The sequence below is a fragment of the Homarus americanus genome, unplaced genomic scaffold (assembly GCF_018991925.1).
Source record: "Homarus americanus isolate GMGI-L3 unplaced genomic scaffold, GMGI_Hamer_2.0 scaffold52512, whole genome shotgun sequence".
NCBI lineage: Eukaryota > Metazoa > Arthropoda > Malacostraca > Decapoda > Nephropidae > Homarus > Homarus americanus.
The window spans coordinates 16,543,177-16,560,706 of NW_024735442.1; the positions used below are offsets into that span (position 1 = coordinate 16,543,177).

At 41.1% G+C, this 17,530-nt stretch overlaps 1 protein-coding gene across 1 annotated transcript in view; it reads left to right on the forward strand.

The window, feature by feature from the left end:
- Positions 1-325: 325 nt before the first annotated feature.
- The window catches only part of LOC121871080 (lachesin-like), a 49,324-nt gene continuing 32,119 nt past the window's right edge, over positions 326-17,530 (forward strand). The window contains exon 1 of the mRNA XM_042373203.1: positions 326-479. Coding sequence (XP_042229137.1) covers positions 375-479 — 105 coding nt within the window. The 5' untranslated portion in view covers positions 326-374. The remainder of the gene's footprint in view (positions 480-17,530) is intronic.

Consider the following 17,530-nt stretch of genomic DNA (forward strand, 5'->3'; position numbering starts at 1 on the left):
ACTCCTTTGTATATATTCCTATCCATGTCTAAATCAAGGTATAGAGTCAATTATTCTCTTAATTTTAATATACAGGTGTGTGAACTATTGAAAAACATGAAGGTGGATTTACCCAGCATTGACAATTTTTAACTAAGACTCGGATGGGTATGGTAATGAAATGTGTAAAGTATATACATTTTTTATTAGATAATGTAAATATGTACTTCTGTGTGTGGGGGGAGGGGATGAACTGTTTTCCACATTATCATAACCACTTAACTCTAGAATAATTAAACACATCACTTTCTCTCCTCGAAACCATAACAACGTGTGTAATTTTTCCTTCCTTTTCTTCCCCCCGCTCGGCAGCTCGCCTCAACGAAGTGGGCACCATGGAGCCTGAACCAGACTTTGGCGACGAGATAAACAACGTAACGGTACCGCTCGGGAGGGAAGCCATCCTCTCTTGCATAGTGGACAACCTGGGTGAATATAAGGTGAGTTACTTACCACTCTTGTTACTCATCCTGGATATGAGGTGAGTAACTGATCACTCTTGTTACTCATCCTGGATATGAGGTGAGTAACTGATCACTCTTGTTACTCATCCTGGATATGAGGCGAGTAATTGACCACTCTTGTTACTCATCCTGGATATGAGGTGAGTAACTGATCACTCTTGTTACTCATCCTGGATATAAGGTGAGTAACTGACCACTCTTGTTACTCATCCTCTGCTGCCATTCAGAGCCAAGTCACTCACCATAGCCTGAAAAGAGTAAAAGATGAGTTATATAAAAGATGATTCGTGTAAATGTATATGTATTTATACTGAAAATCTAAAGGGTAGATCCTATATGTATAGAAATGTTATTATAAATTGAGACAGACAGACAGAAACAGTGCTGTAGTAAACGTTAACCAAACATGTCAACACCTGGAGGAGGCTGGGGGGAGGGGGGCAGCTGTCCACCATTACACTACTACATCTTTAACACCGAGAATTCCATACCAATGATTCCAAACACTTGTCAGATTCTCATATTACTCCAACACTCCAAAGTTCTTTCTCAATTTTAAAACTCTAATATATTTCTGCTTCTCTTTAAAGGGGGTCTTTGATTTTCTCTGTGAGTGGCGTCAATTCTTGGAGGTGGGAGAGAGTCTTTGGCATACCGCGGGTTTTTTTTTTTCCCTTTGAAGTTAATTTGTGTACGTTTCTATGTAATTCTGAAATCACGCGGGAAATATGTTGGCGGGTTTTTTATTCTTAAATCACGCGGGAAAAATATTTGCGGTTTATTTTGTTTTAGAAATCACAGGGGATTTTTTTTATAAGAGTTTTCTATCGGTAAATCACGAAGGGGAAAGTATTTGTGTTTTTTCCCCTTAATTTGTAATGGACGCGGAATAATTATTTAGTTTTATTAAAGTGAAAATTGCTGGAAAAATATACTTTTTCAAATCTTTAATCTGTAAATCATAGAGAAGAAAATTTTCGGTTGGATATATTTACCTCCTCTTGGGGCAAAGATAAAAAAAAGTAGGGATTAAAACTGGAGAAATAAGAACAAAAAAAAAAGATTCAGATTATCAATAATTAGGAAAATACGGATTAACAATTACGAAAGTTGGAAAAATACGGATGAAAAAGTACGAAAATTAAGAAAAAGTATTTAAAAAGTACAATAACAGAGATAACACTTAAAAATGACGAGAAAGAGGAAGAGAGAGAAAAAAGGTTTAAGAAATATACAACAGGGAAAATAAACCTACATTAGAACTTACAATAAAATCAGATAACGTAAATATTCTTAAGATATAATTCACGAGAAAAAATAAATCGTATTTTTTTTTTACTTTAATTTTTTTTTTTTTTCATATTTACAAAAGGGCGAATTTTTTTTCGTCTCAAGTTATGTTTATTTTAAAAATCTAGATAGAGAGATAAATAAAAAATAGACGTTTTAGGGTCATTCTTCATTTAAAAAATACGTTAAGTTAAGAAATTTACATCATGAGGAAAATTTTTTGGGTTTTTATTACTTTGAAAATAAAACAAAGAAATAAAATAAATTAGAAATATATCTTAAGGGGGAAAGAAAGAAAATATCGATATCAATCATAAAAAAACCCTGATAGGTAACACAGTTATTGACAACGTTAATAAAAGTATTATTGTATCCTGAAGATGGTGAGCAATGTTATGTACTGTACCAGGACCAGTACACTAAGAGGTTCACGGCGTTAACTTACTTACTTATCTACTATCTTATTACTTACTTATTCACTACTAATTTTTACTTATTGCGACTTAATTATTCATTTATTATATTACTTTTAACTTTTTTTTTAAGGATTCATCACTTTGTTCATCAGGTTCTCATATACAGACTCCTGAATGTACATACCTGACTCTGTGCCAGTGCCAGCCTATCTTGAGTCTAAGAGAGTACACACACACACACACACACACGTGGTCTTGTCACACAATTCTCTGGTAGATTATTCCATGAGATAACAACTTGGTGGTCGAGTGGATAAAGCACTCGTTTCTTGATCCAATGAATGCCGGTTCGAGTCTTGCAGGTCGGCCACTGAATGGGGTCTCCTCTACAGCTGTGGAATAGATATCTAATTTTACTGATAGGAAGTGTAAAGACGGTTGATTGTAGTGTAGTTCTCTCGTTCTATCTCTCTCTCTCCTTATTTAGCCTTCCATGCCAGTCTGTCTACTGTACCTTAAGCTGATCTGGTTGATACCTGAGCTTGAAGGAAGAGGGAGAGAGGTGGAGCAGAGAGGGAAGAAGAAAGTAAGAGGAATGGTAGTTTGGCAGGAGTAAAGAGGAGGTGTGATGGAAGATAGAGGGAGGAAGTATTAGGGAAGGGAGAGAAGGGGGGGGAGAAACAGGTGTGATGGAGGAGAGAGATGTAGTGGGGAAGGTAAGGGACAGAACGAGGGAGGATGTGGAGAGAAGGGGTGTGAGGGAGGGGAGGGTGAAGAAAAGGAAGAGGAAGGGTCGGGAAAGAGAGAGTATAGGAGGGAGGGGACAGCAGTGGGAGGGAGGGGGCAGCAGTGGGAGGGAGGGAACAGCAGTGGGAGGGAGGGGGCAGCAGTGGGAGGGAGGGAACAGCAGTGGGAGGGAGGGGGCAGCAGTGGGAGGGAGGGAACAGCAGTGGGAGGGAGGGGGCAGCAGTGGGAGGGAGGAGGCAGCAGTGGAAAGGAGGGACCAGACCTTAACCCGTGACATGCACCGCCTCGTTGTTGACACGGCCACCCAGCGCAAGGGGAGCAACTGTCATCAAATATGCAGTGAAGGACACTCTTGTTACCCAGACCGAAATTTTGGCGGCGCTGAGCAAATAGCGAGCAGTGTGAGGGTGTTGTCCAGGCCAGCTAGTGAGGGAGAGTCAGGGTTGATGGTGAAACACAACCACAGGTCCTCTTGGTTTGTAGTGAGGGGGCGCTTGCACACACACACACACACACACACACACACACACACACACACACACACACACACACACACACACACACACACACACAGTGGAAGAAATGACGAACTTGATGAGTCTTGCTACTTAATATATAAACAGCTCTTTTGAACTCGAATCTCAAATACTGTCCACATAACAAGAGACTATTGGGTGTAGTGAGAGGCACTGTGAGGATGATCTCAGTACCACCACCAGCTCCTCCTCGACGTATCAATACAACAGATAATTCCAGGTTTTACTCATGGTAGTTGCTGGAGGCATCACTCATGATCAACACGACGCCTGCAGACGGTTACCTACCCGATTTCCTATCCCAAGAAGTCCCCCGAAGGAGCAGTTTGAGAGTGGAAACCCTTGCTTTTGGTAAATCTGGAGTAGCGCGTTCCTCACCTCACTGAACTTAATATATATTCAACGTCTGGCAAGAGAAATGGTTATAATACTTCTTCTCGTTTGAAAATTTAACTCATTTTCTACGGCATATCGTTCTATCTTACCTTTCATGAACAAACATAATGTCATTCAAAGGTGAGTAAACTTCAAAGGAATGATAAAATGAGGGGAATGAGAATGTTTGTTGGTGTATAGAATTAATAACACTTCGGCCTCCTTCACATGCGAATACTTCTAAAGCCAGAGCGCCGAGGCATCAAACTCTCCCTTGGGTGACTCTAAGTGACACGGGGGTTATTTAGTCCACTGTGGGGGGAGTACATCATTGGCTGGGCTTCTTTAACACACCCGCTCGTGTGCACCGTGATCACGTCTACTTCTATATAATCTAGAACCTACAAATAAAAATATATTGCTTTTGAGAGCGTTGAGGAAAATCTTCTATTGAACTCTCCTGATGAAACTACACAGGTGAAGAGAAGCTGTCATAAATAACACCCTTGACCTGACCTGGCTCTGGCAGCGTGTGTCAATCAGTGCCACTCAAAAGTTTGAACTTCCTGATAACGGTAAATATTGAGTTCTGATGGTGAGACAGACAGGCAAACGGACATCACCAAACTTTTCTCTCACACCTGGACGTTAATAACTTAATACTCAACCCAGGTCCTGCCGCCTGCACAGGTCCTGCCTCGGCACAGGTCCTGCCTCCTGCACAGGTCCTGCCTCCTGCACAGGTCCTGCCTCCTGCACAGGTCCTGCCTCGGCACATTTATAGCAGAAAGACCACATGTACACCAGGAACCTTAATAAAGCTGGGACTACTTTATAGTTTAAAGCGAATTAGTCCTACAAAAGACAATCCCAAAGGCCCGGCGAGACAGTCAAAGGATCTGTTTATGTCTTTTTTCTGATAGATGTCATGTAGTGAGGAGTCTACAACACCTGTGAGAGAGCCAGAGAGGAAAAGCAACATATTAAGTTAAATAAACACACCTATCTTGGTCAATAGGAGAACCGGAGGGGGGAGAGGGATCACCTTGCTCACGCCTTCAGCAAAGATAATTTAATGTCCCCACCAGTTTAGATTCCTGTTGACCACAAATGAAACGACGGACAAGAGACTTACAAAACGTGATCAGGCTGTTTGATTTACACCTTCCGTTGATGATAATAAAGAGTTCTGCGAGTCAATTTGCGTCTTCTGGTCCTTGAAAGTTTGAACGATCATGTTGTGGATTTCCTTCAGGATGTAGGAGGTAGCGCGAGAGTCAAGAAAGCAGCTCATATTCCGGAGATGAAGCTCTGGTGTAGCAAGGAACCTGTAAGCTGGAGCATTCATATTTATGAATTGTGCCGGCGGCGGCAGTGTGTGAGGAGCAGCGAGCTGAGGAGCTGCTGTCCACACTGTTGTCAGGTCAACAAAGCCACGAAGAGTGTTGCCAATGATGACGAGTCTGATTCCATCACAATCCTTTCCAAATAAATACATACATACATACGGACACATAGAAAAAGAGAGACTTACGCCCGTATTATTAAACAACATCTTCCCTTGAAGAGGGTCGTCGTGTTTCAACCCGAGTTTTAAATTAAATGAGTCCTGAGGGACACCGCAGTACAGTACTAGCGGTAAAATTAACTAATTCCAATAAAATTAATTTATAATATTGAAATTAGTTCATTTTACCGCCACACCGCCCCGTTAAGTACTGTACTGCGGTGTCCCTCAGGACTCATTTAGTTTAAAACTCGGGTTGAAACACGACGACCCTCTTCAAGGGAAGATGTTGTTTAATAATACGGGCGTTACTGACTTCGAATTATTGCCAACCAGGTGAATTAGGCCAGGAGTCATAGAGCATCATTTAAGTGAAACAATACCTGTGAAACGAGGAGGGGAAGTCAAGGCTGCTTTATATACCTCTGTCTCCTGAAGGATTAACAGTTCGTGTTGGTAGTGTTGACGGAGAGATCACTGGCGTCCCTCGGAGCTCTGGCTGTATACGTGCGTCAGAGACCTTGGCTGTGGCAACAAGTGTATCATCGCTGGTGATTAACCTGATGGCAGCGACGGTGTTGCTTCCATCTTTTAGCTGACGGAAGCCTTAATCTTGGAACAGCTTTGAGGGAGATGTTAAGTCTTGCTAGAAACTGATTCTTTGATCACGAGGGATAGAAGTCGGACGATTTTATCCTCTTTTTGATAATTATTTTTAGCTTTATGAGTGATGTTGAGGTAAGGATATTGTCCCCTTGTTCCCCTTGACTGGTGCAGTGAGGCAGACGTTACCGAACAGGAGGAACTTGTGCCAGGCTTAGTGGGTCTCTGTGTGGCTTTAAGACCTGGGAGTACCTGTATTAAGCCACTCACTCAACACCTGACTGACACGGGCAAGACATAACCACAGACAAGACATAACTGACACAGACAAGATATAACTACAGACAAGACATAACTAACCCCTTCACTACGGGGGCTTAAAATTTTTATTTATCTAACACCAGGCGATTTTAATCAGCTCAGAGAGGACCCCGTACACAAGGGATTAAGAATTGGTGTCGTATGAATAAAAGAATCCTAAAAGTTAAGCCATCGTCCTCAAAGGGTTAAGCCATCGTCCTCAAAGGGTTAAGTCATCGTCCTCAAAGGGTTAAGCCATCGTCCTCAAAGGGTTAAGCCATCGTCCTCAAAGGGTTAAGCCATCGTTCTCAAAGATTTAACCACCAAGGAAAGACTTTTAGTTCAAAATGAGATTCATAAGCTATTCATAACTTAGATTCGTGTTGGAAAATAAATATTAATCTCTTCTGTGTTATAGTTAAAGAGACGTTAGATAGATATGTCTCTATTTGAATTTATCTTTCTCTATTATTCTATTTTTATTCATTTTTTATCCTGTTATCCATATCTACATTGTGTATTTTTATATATATACGTGAATAAACTAATAAGACAAAATAAATAGGTAGTTTGGTTTAATTTTTCACCATCTTGGAGACACATATTGAATTAAATCACTTGAGAAGTTCTTGTATTTGAAGCTAAAGTTCCTCAAGATTTTAATTATTTAAAACTTTTCACGTCAGGTCAATTCTACCCTCCAGTGTGTCTCGTGTTTTGATCTTGGATAGAGTTTATCTGTTTCTTGGATGAAGTGAGTTAAGTAAATAAGAAAGTGAGTTAAGTAAGTAAATAAGAAAGTGAGTTAAGTAAGTAAAGTAAGGATTATCTTCAGAGTGGATCAAAGAAGAGAAGAAACAGAAAATTTTATAAAACAAAGATTTCTTATTTTCATTCTTTCTCAACTTTCATTTTCTGATTCTATTTCTATCTTTAAGTTTCAGTCTTCTTTTCTCTAGCCCAGCAAAACTTCTTTCATAATTGAGACGTCTTTCTTGGTGTCTGTCTTTGCCCTTTTATTACACACTCTCTCTCTCTCTCTCTCTCTCTCTCTCTCTCTCTCTCTCTCTGCATCACCAATCCCCACCACACTCTCTCTCTCTCTCTTTCTCTCTCACTCTTTGTTTATCTCTCTCTCCATTAGCAACCTCCTCTTTCCTCTCTTTCCACTCTCTCTCTCATTCTTTCTTCCATCTTCTCTGTGACTCTTCCATTATCTTTGTTTCTCCTCTCTTTTATCTTCCTTATCCTTTCTTTTATACATTTTTAAGTCCTCTCTTCTCATTCTTCCTATCTGGTCTCTCTTCCATCTTTCTCTCACTCAAACCTTATCTTTTCTCTCTCCTCCCCTATCATTCTTTCAGTCAATCTTCCCTTACAACCTACTCCCCTCTTGGTCTCTCCCTCACCCCCCTCACCCCTCTTCCCTCACCCCTCACAGCGGAACCTGGTCTATTTGGTGGCTAAACACTGACCTAAGATAAACACGGGTCGCGTCCTCGCCTCCCGCAAGATCAACAACAGCCATGATCTGTTGGATTCCGTCGCGCTGACGAAATTCCTGTTGATCTAGAGAAGTTATGCCAGCCAAGCTCACACACGCTACGCCAAGTTGACCACCGTGTTCTGGGAGGAGGAGGAGGAGGAGGAAGAGGAGGAGGAAGAGGAGGAGGAGGAGGAGGAAGAGGTCTTTGAGGAGCGTGTGTCTGTCTGTATCTATCCTTCAAATGTACGTACATCTTGTCTATCCATCTGTCTGTCTTTCTCTGTTTCTCTCTATCCACACACACATCTGTCTGTCTTTATGTATTTTTATTCTCAGTTTATTCCCTCCCCCCTTTTATTGTCTATCCTTTACAGTCCCTTTTACTCTATTTCTGTTATGTCTGTTTCTATCTACGTCTATCTGACCACCTTTCTCATCCCTTATTTTCCCCATCTCTTTCTCTCTTTAAATATCTCTCTCCTTCTTTCTGTCTTTTATTTTATCAATCTTTATCTTCCTTTCTCTTATTACTATTTATCCCAACACCCTCTATCTCCTCTATCCTTCCTAGTCTTTCTCTCCTCCTCCTCCTCCTCCACACTGTAGGTATTTCTCCAATTGTGTTTAGGGGAGGTAGGGAGGGTGAGGAGGGAGTTTGAATGTTTAAACGTTCAACTTGCAAACCAGTGACCCGCGAGCAATGTTATGAATGTTTAGTTCGGGTGATAGAGTTAAAGGGAACTATGCGTTTGAAGCTCACCTCTAGTCTTCGCTTGATGACCACAGCGGGTCCTCAGATGTTGTCTATACACACAATCACACACACACACACCTCGGCCTATTATGACCGATACTCTTAAAATTCAGAACTGTCAGCCGAGAGATAGTTGCTGATACCTTTAAACTTTTAGAGTGTCAGCTGAGAGACATACCCCTATTCCTGACATGACTCATAAATTTCTTAAGTATCAAATGAGAGAGAAATACATTGTTACTGATACTCTAACTTGAGGGAGAAAAGTTAAAGCTTGTTTATAGGCTTAAGTTTTCACACATCCTCGAGCACGATTAGCGACCATACAAGTTCTTACCTTCTTGGAGAGTAAAGAGAGAATTCTGACTCATCTTGTTTGTGTAAATGAGCGTGACAATCGACAGATGACTCGCAAGAGGTTGGTCCAAGGTTCAGTGTTTTACGTTTATCCAAAATTTCCAACAGTAATGATGTTTTTGGCAAGGAACGATTGCTGATTGGTCTCATTTGTAGGTGATTCGTGAGAGATTTTAGATTAATATACATCTGAAGGTTTAAGGGGATGTTATTGAAAGTGACTGAATCTCAAAATCAACAGGAAGAGTTGACGGAGTTTTTTTTTTGGCCAGTTCTCGTTTGACTCTATTCGGTGTTATCCCACCACGAGTAATCCTCTTCAGGGCACCAACGTAATCCATCATGACAAGTGGATGGCGAAAGTAATCTTCTGAATAAAGATGTATCTGTTGATGTTGACGCACCAGGTAATTGAAACACGTTGACTGGTATGAAATGATTTCGTGGTAACAACCCAGGTGGTTAGTTCTCTGCATCAGTCTTATGTGACCAAAGTGACTCTGAGAGAACCAGAACACAACAAAAGGACCATTCAAGTATTGGTGACCAGAGCAGACCAGAAACATAATAGTAAATACCAGATAGTTGGTCTTTGGTATCAGATGACCCGTCCAGTGGATACCAAGATGACAAGAAGAAGAAGGAGGAGGAGGAGGAGGAGGAGGAGAGAAAAAAGAATATTAGTGAGAAAGATAAAGGAAAAAACAGTTTAGGAGAAATGCTGGCGGAGGGTCTTTCAAGATTTCGAGGGGGCGTCCATGTTGCCTGAATTATAAACAAATTTGAGGGTGTTGGTGAGGGTGTTGGTGAGGGTGTTGGTGAGGGTGTTGGTGAGGGTGTTGGTCATTGTCGTCCAGAGGAATGCTTCTACTCGGCGTTCAGGACTACATGGGGGTATCAGACGAGTAGTAGTTTCTGGGTATGGTGTTCTTCCTTCATTCCCCATATTATTTCAGCTGACACTCAAACATAACCAATTACTTTGTTTTCGATGTGTAGTCGTAGTAGTAGTAGTTGCGTCCGTAAACCGTAAACAAGATCATTCTGTCTCATTATTTCCCGGTCTATAGGTTCTCCTTCAGGTTTCCATCACACAGAGGAAATAACTGTTTGCTAAATCCATTCACGGTTTCCTCCTTCTCCTCCTCCTGTCCTCGACGTTAATAAATCACCAGGTAGTATCTTGTATATTACATGAAGGTGAACTTTTATTTGATGTCTGTTCACTCTTAATTTCACATGACTCGGCCACATGTCTGAACTCAGTATATTGATGTGTGTGTGTGTGTGTGTGTGTGTGTGTGTGTGTGTGTGTGTGTGTGTGTCCGTGTGTGTCCGTGTGTGTGTCCGTGTGTGTGTGTGTGTGCAAGTATCTCGGCTTTGTTCTCATCGCATCCCGAGGACACCATTGATGTCCCTTCACCTCCAATACCTCCGGCTGCTGGGTCGTGACCTTTGTTCCTCACACCTTCAGTTGTTGTTCCAGACACCGACTCCATAATTTCTTCATAGATATATAACCGGAACTATTATTCCTGGAAATACCTTATAAGCTCTCTTTTGTACTCTCACAAAAATGTACCATCCTTCCGTGGCTCAAAACATCGTGCCAAAGAGCCACAGTACACACAAGAGTAGTATACAAACACTGGAAACTCACTCGCGAGCAAAACATTCATTGGGAACAAAACCAAAGCAAACGCAGCGGGAAAACTGGAGAAAAAACTTTGTACACTATAGTATACATCCTCTTCAAGCTCAAGCGGGAAAATAAATTCCTGGTGTTTAGTTAAATGATGCTCCCCCCCCCCACACACACACACACACTGTCGCCATCCTCTACTCCACCTGGATACTCACAGAGAAAACAGGATTCCTTACACAAACATGTATTATTAATTCAGACAAATATCCTCTTCACCTGCCTTACCCAGTAACTCTCCCTCGACTCCAATACATAAATATTCAAAGTCCCAACTAATTCGTCTACTCTTCATTTTTTTAGTTCAATATATAGCTGATGGTTAAATGGCACCCCTTCATTAAATCTCAAGGAATGTTCTCTTAGGCGACTTTTACCAACCATTAATGTCCCTCAGCTCTTGCACGATGACCCTCTCTTCCTTATGCTGTAGATCACTGAACCTCCTCTCAGTCACCTCCCGTCTTAATCCATCGACACCTTTCTTCTTCTCAACCATGCAGTAACGACCCTAACATATAGTACAGTAGTTAGTGTAAGGTATTAAACGCCTGGTCAGAGGAAACACCACAAGATTCACGATGAGATGGACTGACTACCTTAGAAGACTCGGTTACACAGGAAAGAGCAACACGTCCCTTTGTTTAGTGAGAAAAGTAATTAAACATTTATCCTACCAATGTTGACTTATGGATGAGAAACACGGTGACTGAATTCAATATTAATACAGAGGCTCCAAGTTACTGAAAGAACCATGACGAGTTGAACACGAGCAGGGAAATACTAGCTAAGCCCTAACACACACAGGAGGGAGAGCACTACCCCCCCCCCCCCCACCACACACATGGGGGATTAAAAAACAAATGAGTTAGATCTTAAAACACAATTTGTGATGGAACAAAGGCTAAGGAACTACAGCTCATTTATCAAGACAAACATATTAATGGTTGATGAATGAGGACCTCGGTGTGAACCTACTAAATGAGACTCGGTAAAAGGGTAACTATCAAATGCGTTGTTGACATGAGGAACTTTGGAGATGGTTAGATGGTTAGTGGACAGAAGAGCTTCATGATAAAAGGTTCTCTTCAAACACCCCCCCTCCCCCCCTACCTTGGTCTCCCTCCTGCAGGTACAGTATCTCTAGTGATGTACAACTGGGTCATGGTCGTTCTACACCAGAATGTTCCACCAGGTCATGAAAATAGAGCAACATATTCTGAGGGATTCACCAATATGCTGCGGGTCAGTGTGGCTCGCTATGTCTCACACACACACACACACACACACACACACACACACACACACACACACACACACACACACACACACACACACACACACACACACACACACACACACACACACACACCCCTTCCCCAGCATCAATACACAACCATCAACTACATGGCTCTCAATTCCCAGAGGCAATCTTGCCCCTCGCCAAGACAGCATTCAGCAGAGAGCTAAACACAACCTTATACCTATAGTACCAAACGACACCATTCAATGCTCCAACCAAGTGACTGACGCTCCTCTACACGAGACAAAACGGTAGAAACAAAAAAAAACGGAACTTTTTGGGGACTAAGTGAAGTTACACAAAAAAGAAGAAGAGTAGTAAAAGAAAAAAGCATTCCTTTATTTTGTTGCCGTGGGAGTGACAACAGAAGTAAGGAGATTATTTATTTTGACGTTGGATGTAGCCTTAGTCGAGCAGTGAGGATGATGCTAAGAATACCCAATCCTCCCAACTCTTACACTGGCCTTTGAGGGATTTGAGATGTTACTAAAAAAAAAAAAAAAAAAAAAAAAAAAAATAAATACCTTTTACTTTTTTTTCTTATGAGATATCAGACAGTTCTTGGATACTTGGTAAAAATTTGTGGTATTTACATGTTGGTTTTATGTCACGAACAGAAATTGGAGTACTTGGACACCAAACATGTCTGGGAATTAATAACCTTTTAATAAAGAACATAATTTAATTGATATTGATCCATGTTTTTCCCCGAGTCCATTCTCAAATCTCACTAAAGAAATCCTATAAGATAACTGTATCTCTTTGTGGTGTATAATGTGACCTATAATCACAGTTAAAGACCTCAGCTATTGAAGGTCACCAAGACATTATACTATCATTAACTTCTTACTCTACAAAGACACGAGAAAATGTTTATATGTCGTTAATTTTATAACTTTTTTATAACTTTTCTACGTCGTATAAAGAAGCAATGGAGTTTATCTATGCATCTCTCCCCGGCGTGGTCCAAGGTGTGAGTTGTATTAATCAAAAGCTCATCCTATATTCTGGCAGTTTTCTGACCCCCGTCGACAGGGAGTCATGTTGCAGTCAAAAACACTCCGGCGCTCAGCAAAGTTTTGTTTGCAAAATAACTTTGTGCTGGAACTTCTGACAGAGGCGCGGGTTGAATGTTAGCAAAGAAAAGATTGAACCTACCCACACACCGCCCCCCATCCTGTTTCATCCCACTAAAAGCGTTTTATAGCCTGAAATATTAAAACTAAATCATTTATCACCGTTTAATTTGACATCTGAATCCTGATAATAATAACAATAATAATATATATTTACTGAGGGCTGGGGACATAATGTTCAGTTAACACCTTCGTTGACGTAACACAAATCGGCAACCAAGCGAGTGTTTCCAGGTGGTATATCATGTAGTCAGGCCCTTGCAGTCATACATTGCATCTCAAGTTACCCAGTGCTTGTCCCGTCGTTTCGTGAACCTTACCATCTACTTGGCTCCGGTAAGGTACTGGTCGAACGATATATTGCAGTCTAGGATTTAAAAGGTTCCTTAACTCTTGTCTTGAAATACTTATCAATAGTAAATAAATCAATATTATTCCGACTTATGAACCAATCTTAGTGCCACCCTTATGAACCAATCTTAGTGCCAAGATCTCGTTAGGGTAGATAAAGGAATAGAAGCTTAATTAATACTCATTAGTGTTTCTTTCACCTCTCAGTTTCTCACGTTTCACCTCGGGAAAAAATAGAGAGATGAACTATTGGGATAGATTATTACAATGGACTTGATTTTGGTTTATATAATATTCCAAACAAGAGAAATTAAGAGCTTGAACGACAAAAAAAGAGCTTGACTAGAGAGTTTTGTAAGTTGGAGTTTGTGTGGCTAAAGAGATGAGGTTGAATAGAACAGCAACATTTATCCTTTCACCAAATTATTATCCATTTTTCTCACCCTCTTAATCTTTCTACTTCCCCATTTTTCCTTTTTTTTCCCCTCTCGTTAACTATCTAACTTTCCCACTCCTCTTCGTCTATCCACTATCTTATCCCTCTCTCTCTCTCTCTCTTTATCTTAGAAACTCCTCCGTCACTGTGTTGACCTATTCTTAGGCCGAGGTTGTGTTGTGTCTCGTAGGTGAGCGAGAGTATTCACCTCAGAATGTTAGTAGATGACTGGATACCCTACAAGTGAATGGCTCTGAGTTATGCATTGAAGGCGAGACGCGTACGAGGAAAGGCAGGAGAGGGGGGGGGAGGGGTGATGACTTGGTAACTTGAACTTTATAAATTGATCATTGGTGAAAATAAAGAGGAATTGGTATTTAGTTCACTATTACAGTTCCCACAGGTGAGACCAGACAAGCAATTTAGGGTAAGTGTCGATAGAAAAGATAGTTAAGCTCAGATGCATTTACAATAGTTTAGAGATAGATCGATTTATAACGAGTAAAGTGATATTATGTAGTGTGGTCTTCACGGGAGTTCTGATAGTTTATTCTTATCAACAGAAGGTTATCAGTATAAGCTTCCTGATGCACTGCAGTATTTATGGAGAAATTATCTGTGTTGGATACATTTATCAGTGCTAAGATACAGTGACTGACAGAAAGGAACAGATCCAGAACACGAGAATAAATGAACACCAGACACAAGAAGTTTGGGAAAAGAAAAACCTGATGACACACTTCCTCGAGAGCTTCTGAATAAGGAAATATTTACCAAACTTACAGACGACCAAGTAAGAGTTGTGAGAGAGAGAGAGCTTAATGGTAATGTGACTCTGACCCAAAAGTATATTAGGGATTAAAATATATTCATAAAGTAGTGAGTATTCTCTGTTAATGATACCTTCCATAACCTGAGAGATAACTGATGTTAATTATGACAGGTTGGTGAATGGTATGAATATCCTTCTTGGTTCTGGGTTCGATTCCTAATAACTTGGGAGTATGTCAATTACATTTTTATACATAGACAACGTATTTCTACTTAAAGGAGTCTTGTTAGTTTGATGTAGAAGGTGTCTTAGTGTGTTGTAAAGTTCTAACACAAGTTCTAATCTTTTTTGACCTTTTAAAGTAAGAAAAAAGTACAAAAAAAAAAACGTCCAGTGGCGACCTTTAGCTGAGGACCTTCTCGCCACCCACTGAGCCCCGTGGTTCCAACCCCTGACTACGGATATTTACAGTACCTCAGTGAAGTACCTCAGTGACTAATATTTCTTAACAACACACGACCAGACACAAGAAGTAAGTTATCGTACACAAGGAATTAAATCATCGTACACAAGAAGTTAAATCTCAACTCAAAGTCAGTCTTAACCTTTTCGTAAGTTTGAAATATAAATAAATGCGAACATCATCATTACTACACTGAAGTAAGAATCATACGGCTGTCTAGTATTCTAAACACACACACACACACACACACACACACACACACACACACACACAAAAGATATTTGATGACTTTGATACGAAATCATTCTAGGTAAACAACACGCTAGAAACCCAGACCCAACAATGGCTGAAATGCTTTAAGAACAAGAGTGAACACAACCTCTCACAAAGCTAATCATCCACGATTAATGAAACCCACCGACCCCGAGGAGTAATATTTACGAATCACTGAACTTCATATTGTGACTTGACTTTTAAATTCCTACGGGAGTTTTGCACTTTACGAAGAATGTTTGTACCGGATATGAACAATTGAGCTCTTATGGTTTTTCCACTTGAGGAGAGAAACCCACAAACACATAAAACACACAAATATTTATATTGAGACACCTGCTTTATCGTGGCTGCTAACCTAACTGGAATTACAGGTAAACCCTTGATGGTTTTGTTCGGTTATCCTTGGTTTGAATCGACTGAGTGTTTACCATTGTTTGTGTACCTGCATTGTTTATGTAGATTGTCTGTACACCTGGAACTACTATCTCGACCACACTACTATCTTGACCACACTACTATCTCGACCACACTACTATCTCGACCACACTACTATCTTGACCACACTACTATCTTGACCACACTACTATCTCGACCACACTACTATCTTGACCACACTACTATCTTGACTACACTACTATCTTGACCACACTACTATCTCGACCACACTACTATCTTGACCACACTACTATCTGACCACACTACTATCTTGACCACACTACTATCTTGACCACACTACTATCTCGACCACACTACTATTACTATCTACTACTATCTTGACCACACACTACTATCTCTGACCACACTACTATCTACTACTATCTCGACCACACTACTATCTACTCTATCGACCACACTACTATCTCGACCACACTACTATCTTGACCACACTACTATCTTGACCACACTACTATCTTGACCACACTACTATCTTGACCAGGTAGGATTCATCACATTTCATCACCCACGAGAGGAAGGAAGGGAGGATTAGGATGGAAGGAAGGAAGGAAGGAAGGAAGGAAGGAAGTATTAGGAAAGGATGTTGAATGAGATGTCCCTCTTGCTTAGGTAGAAAGGCAAGGATTGTCTCGTGTGTGTGTGTGTGTGTGTGTGTGTAAAGGAGTTTTCCCCTTCCTCTTTCACCTTTTAATGTTTCGAGTCAGAGAGAGAGAGAGAGAGAGAGAGAGAGAGAGAGAGAGAGAGAGAGAGAGAGACCAGGAGATGATGTATCGACGTTGGTTCCTCACTCCACACACCCGTTCCAGAGATTGAAAAAGGTCAAGTCACATATGGACAAATTCCCTTCCGTCTCTCCTTTCCCTGTCTCCTCCTCTTTCCTTTACACTCCTCATTTTCCCTCCCTTTCTCCTCCTTCTACTATCTCTCTTTCTCTTGCACACTCCCTTCTCTTCTTTCGTCCTTTCACTATATCTTCCTCTCTTCTCCCCCTCCCTCTTTCCTCCCTCCCTTGTCTTTCTCTTTCTATTTATTTCCTTTTCCCTCTCCTCTTCCTCCCTCTACTTCACAAAGAGAGAGAGAGAGAGAGACAGACCGAGCGAGGAAAAATGAGCGATGGAGATAAATAAGGGAAGAGAGAGAGAGAGAGAGAGAGAGAGAGAGAGAGAGAGAGAGAGAGAGAGAGAGAGAGAGAGAGAGAGAGAGAGAGAGATGATGGAAGCCTTTAGTATGTCTCTTCCTTCTTTTCCATCACAAAGAAGGAGACAGAAGGAAAAAATAATAATAAACCCCCCCTTTTTTTCCTTCTAGTGTATATTAACTGATAATCTCTCCTCCCCCCTCCCTCCCTATTCCATCTCCATCACAGAGAAAGGAACAGAGAGGAATGATGAAAAAAAAATCTTAATTCTGTCTCCCCTCTCATAGTGAAGGGGAAGTGGAAAAGTTATGCAGATTCACTCTTCCATTTTTTTGATTACTCTTTCCCTCACAGTTAACAGGAAGGATGGACTTGACCCCCATGAGAGCTTTGTTGACTCTTGTAAGATGGGTGAAGGGTGTGGGTCTTCTCGCCCACCTTATGTTCTCAATGGTTTTATAAAGAGGGAACATGGGATGGGATGGGATGGGATGGGATGGGTTGGGTTGGGTTGGGTGGAGTGGAGTGGGGTGGGGTGGGGTGGGGTTGGGTCGTGTCGGGTTTGGTTGGGTCGGGTTCCGAGGTCATTGCTGCATGGTTTCTATTATCCGTTCACGTCTACT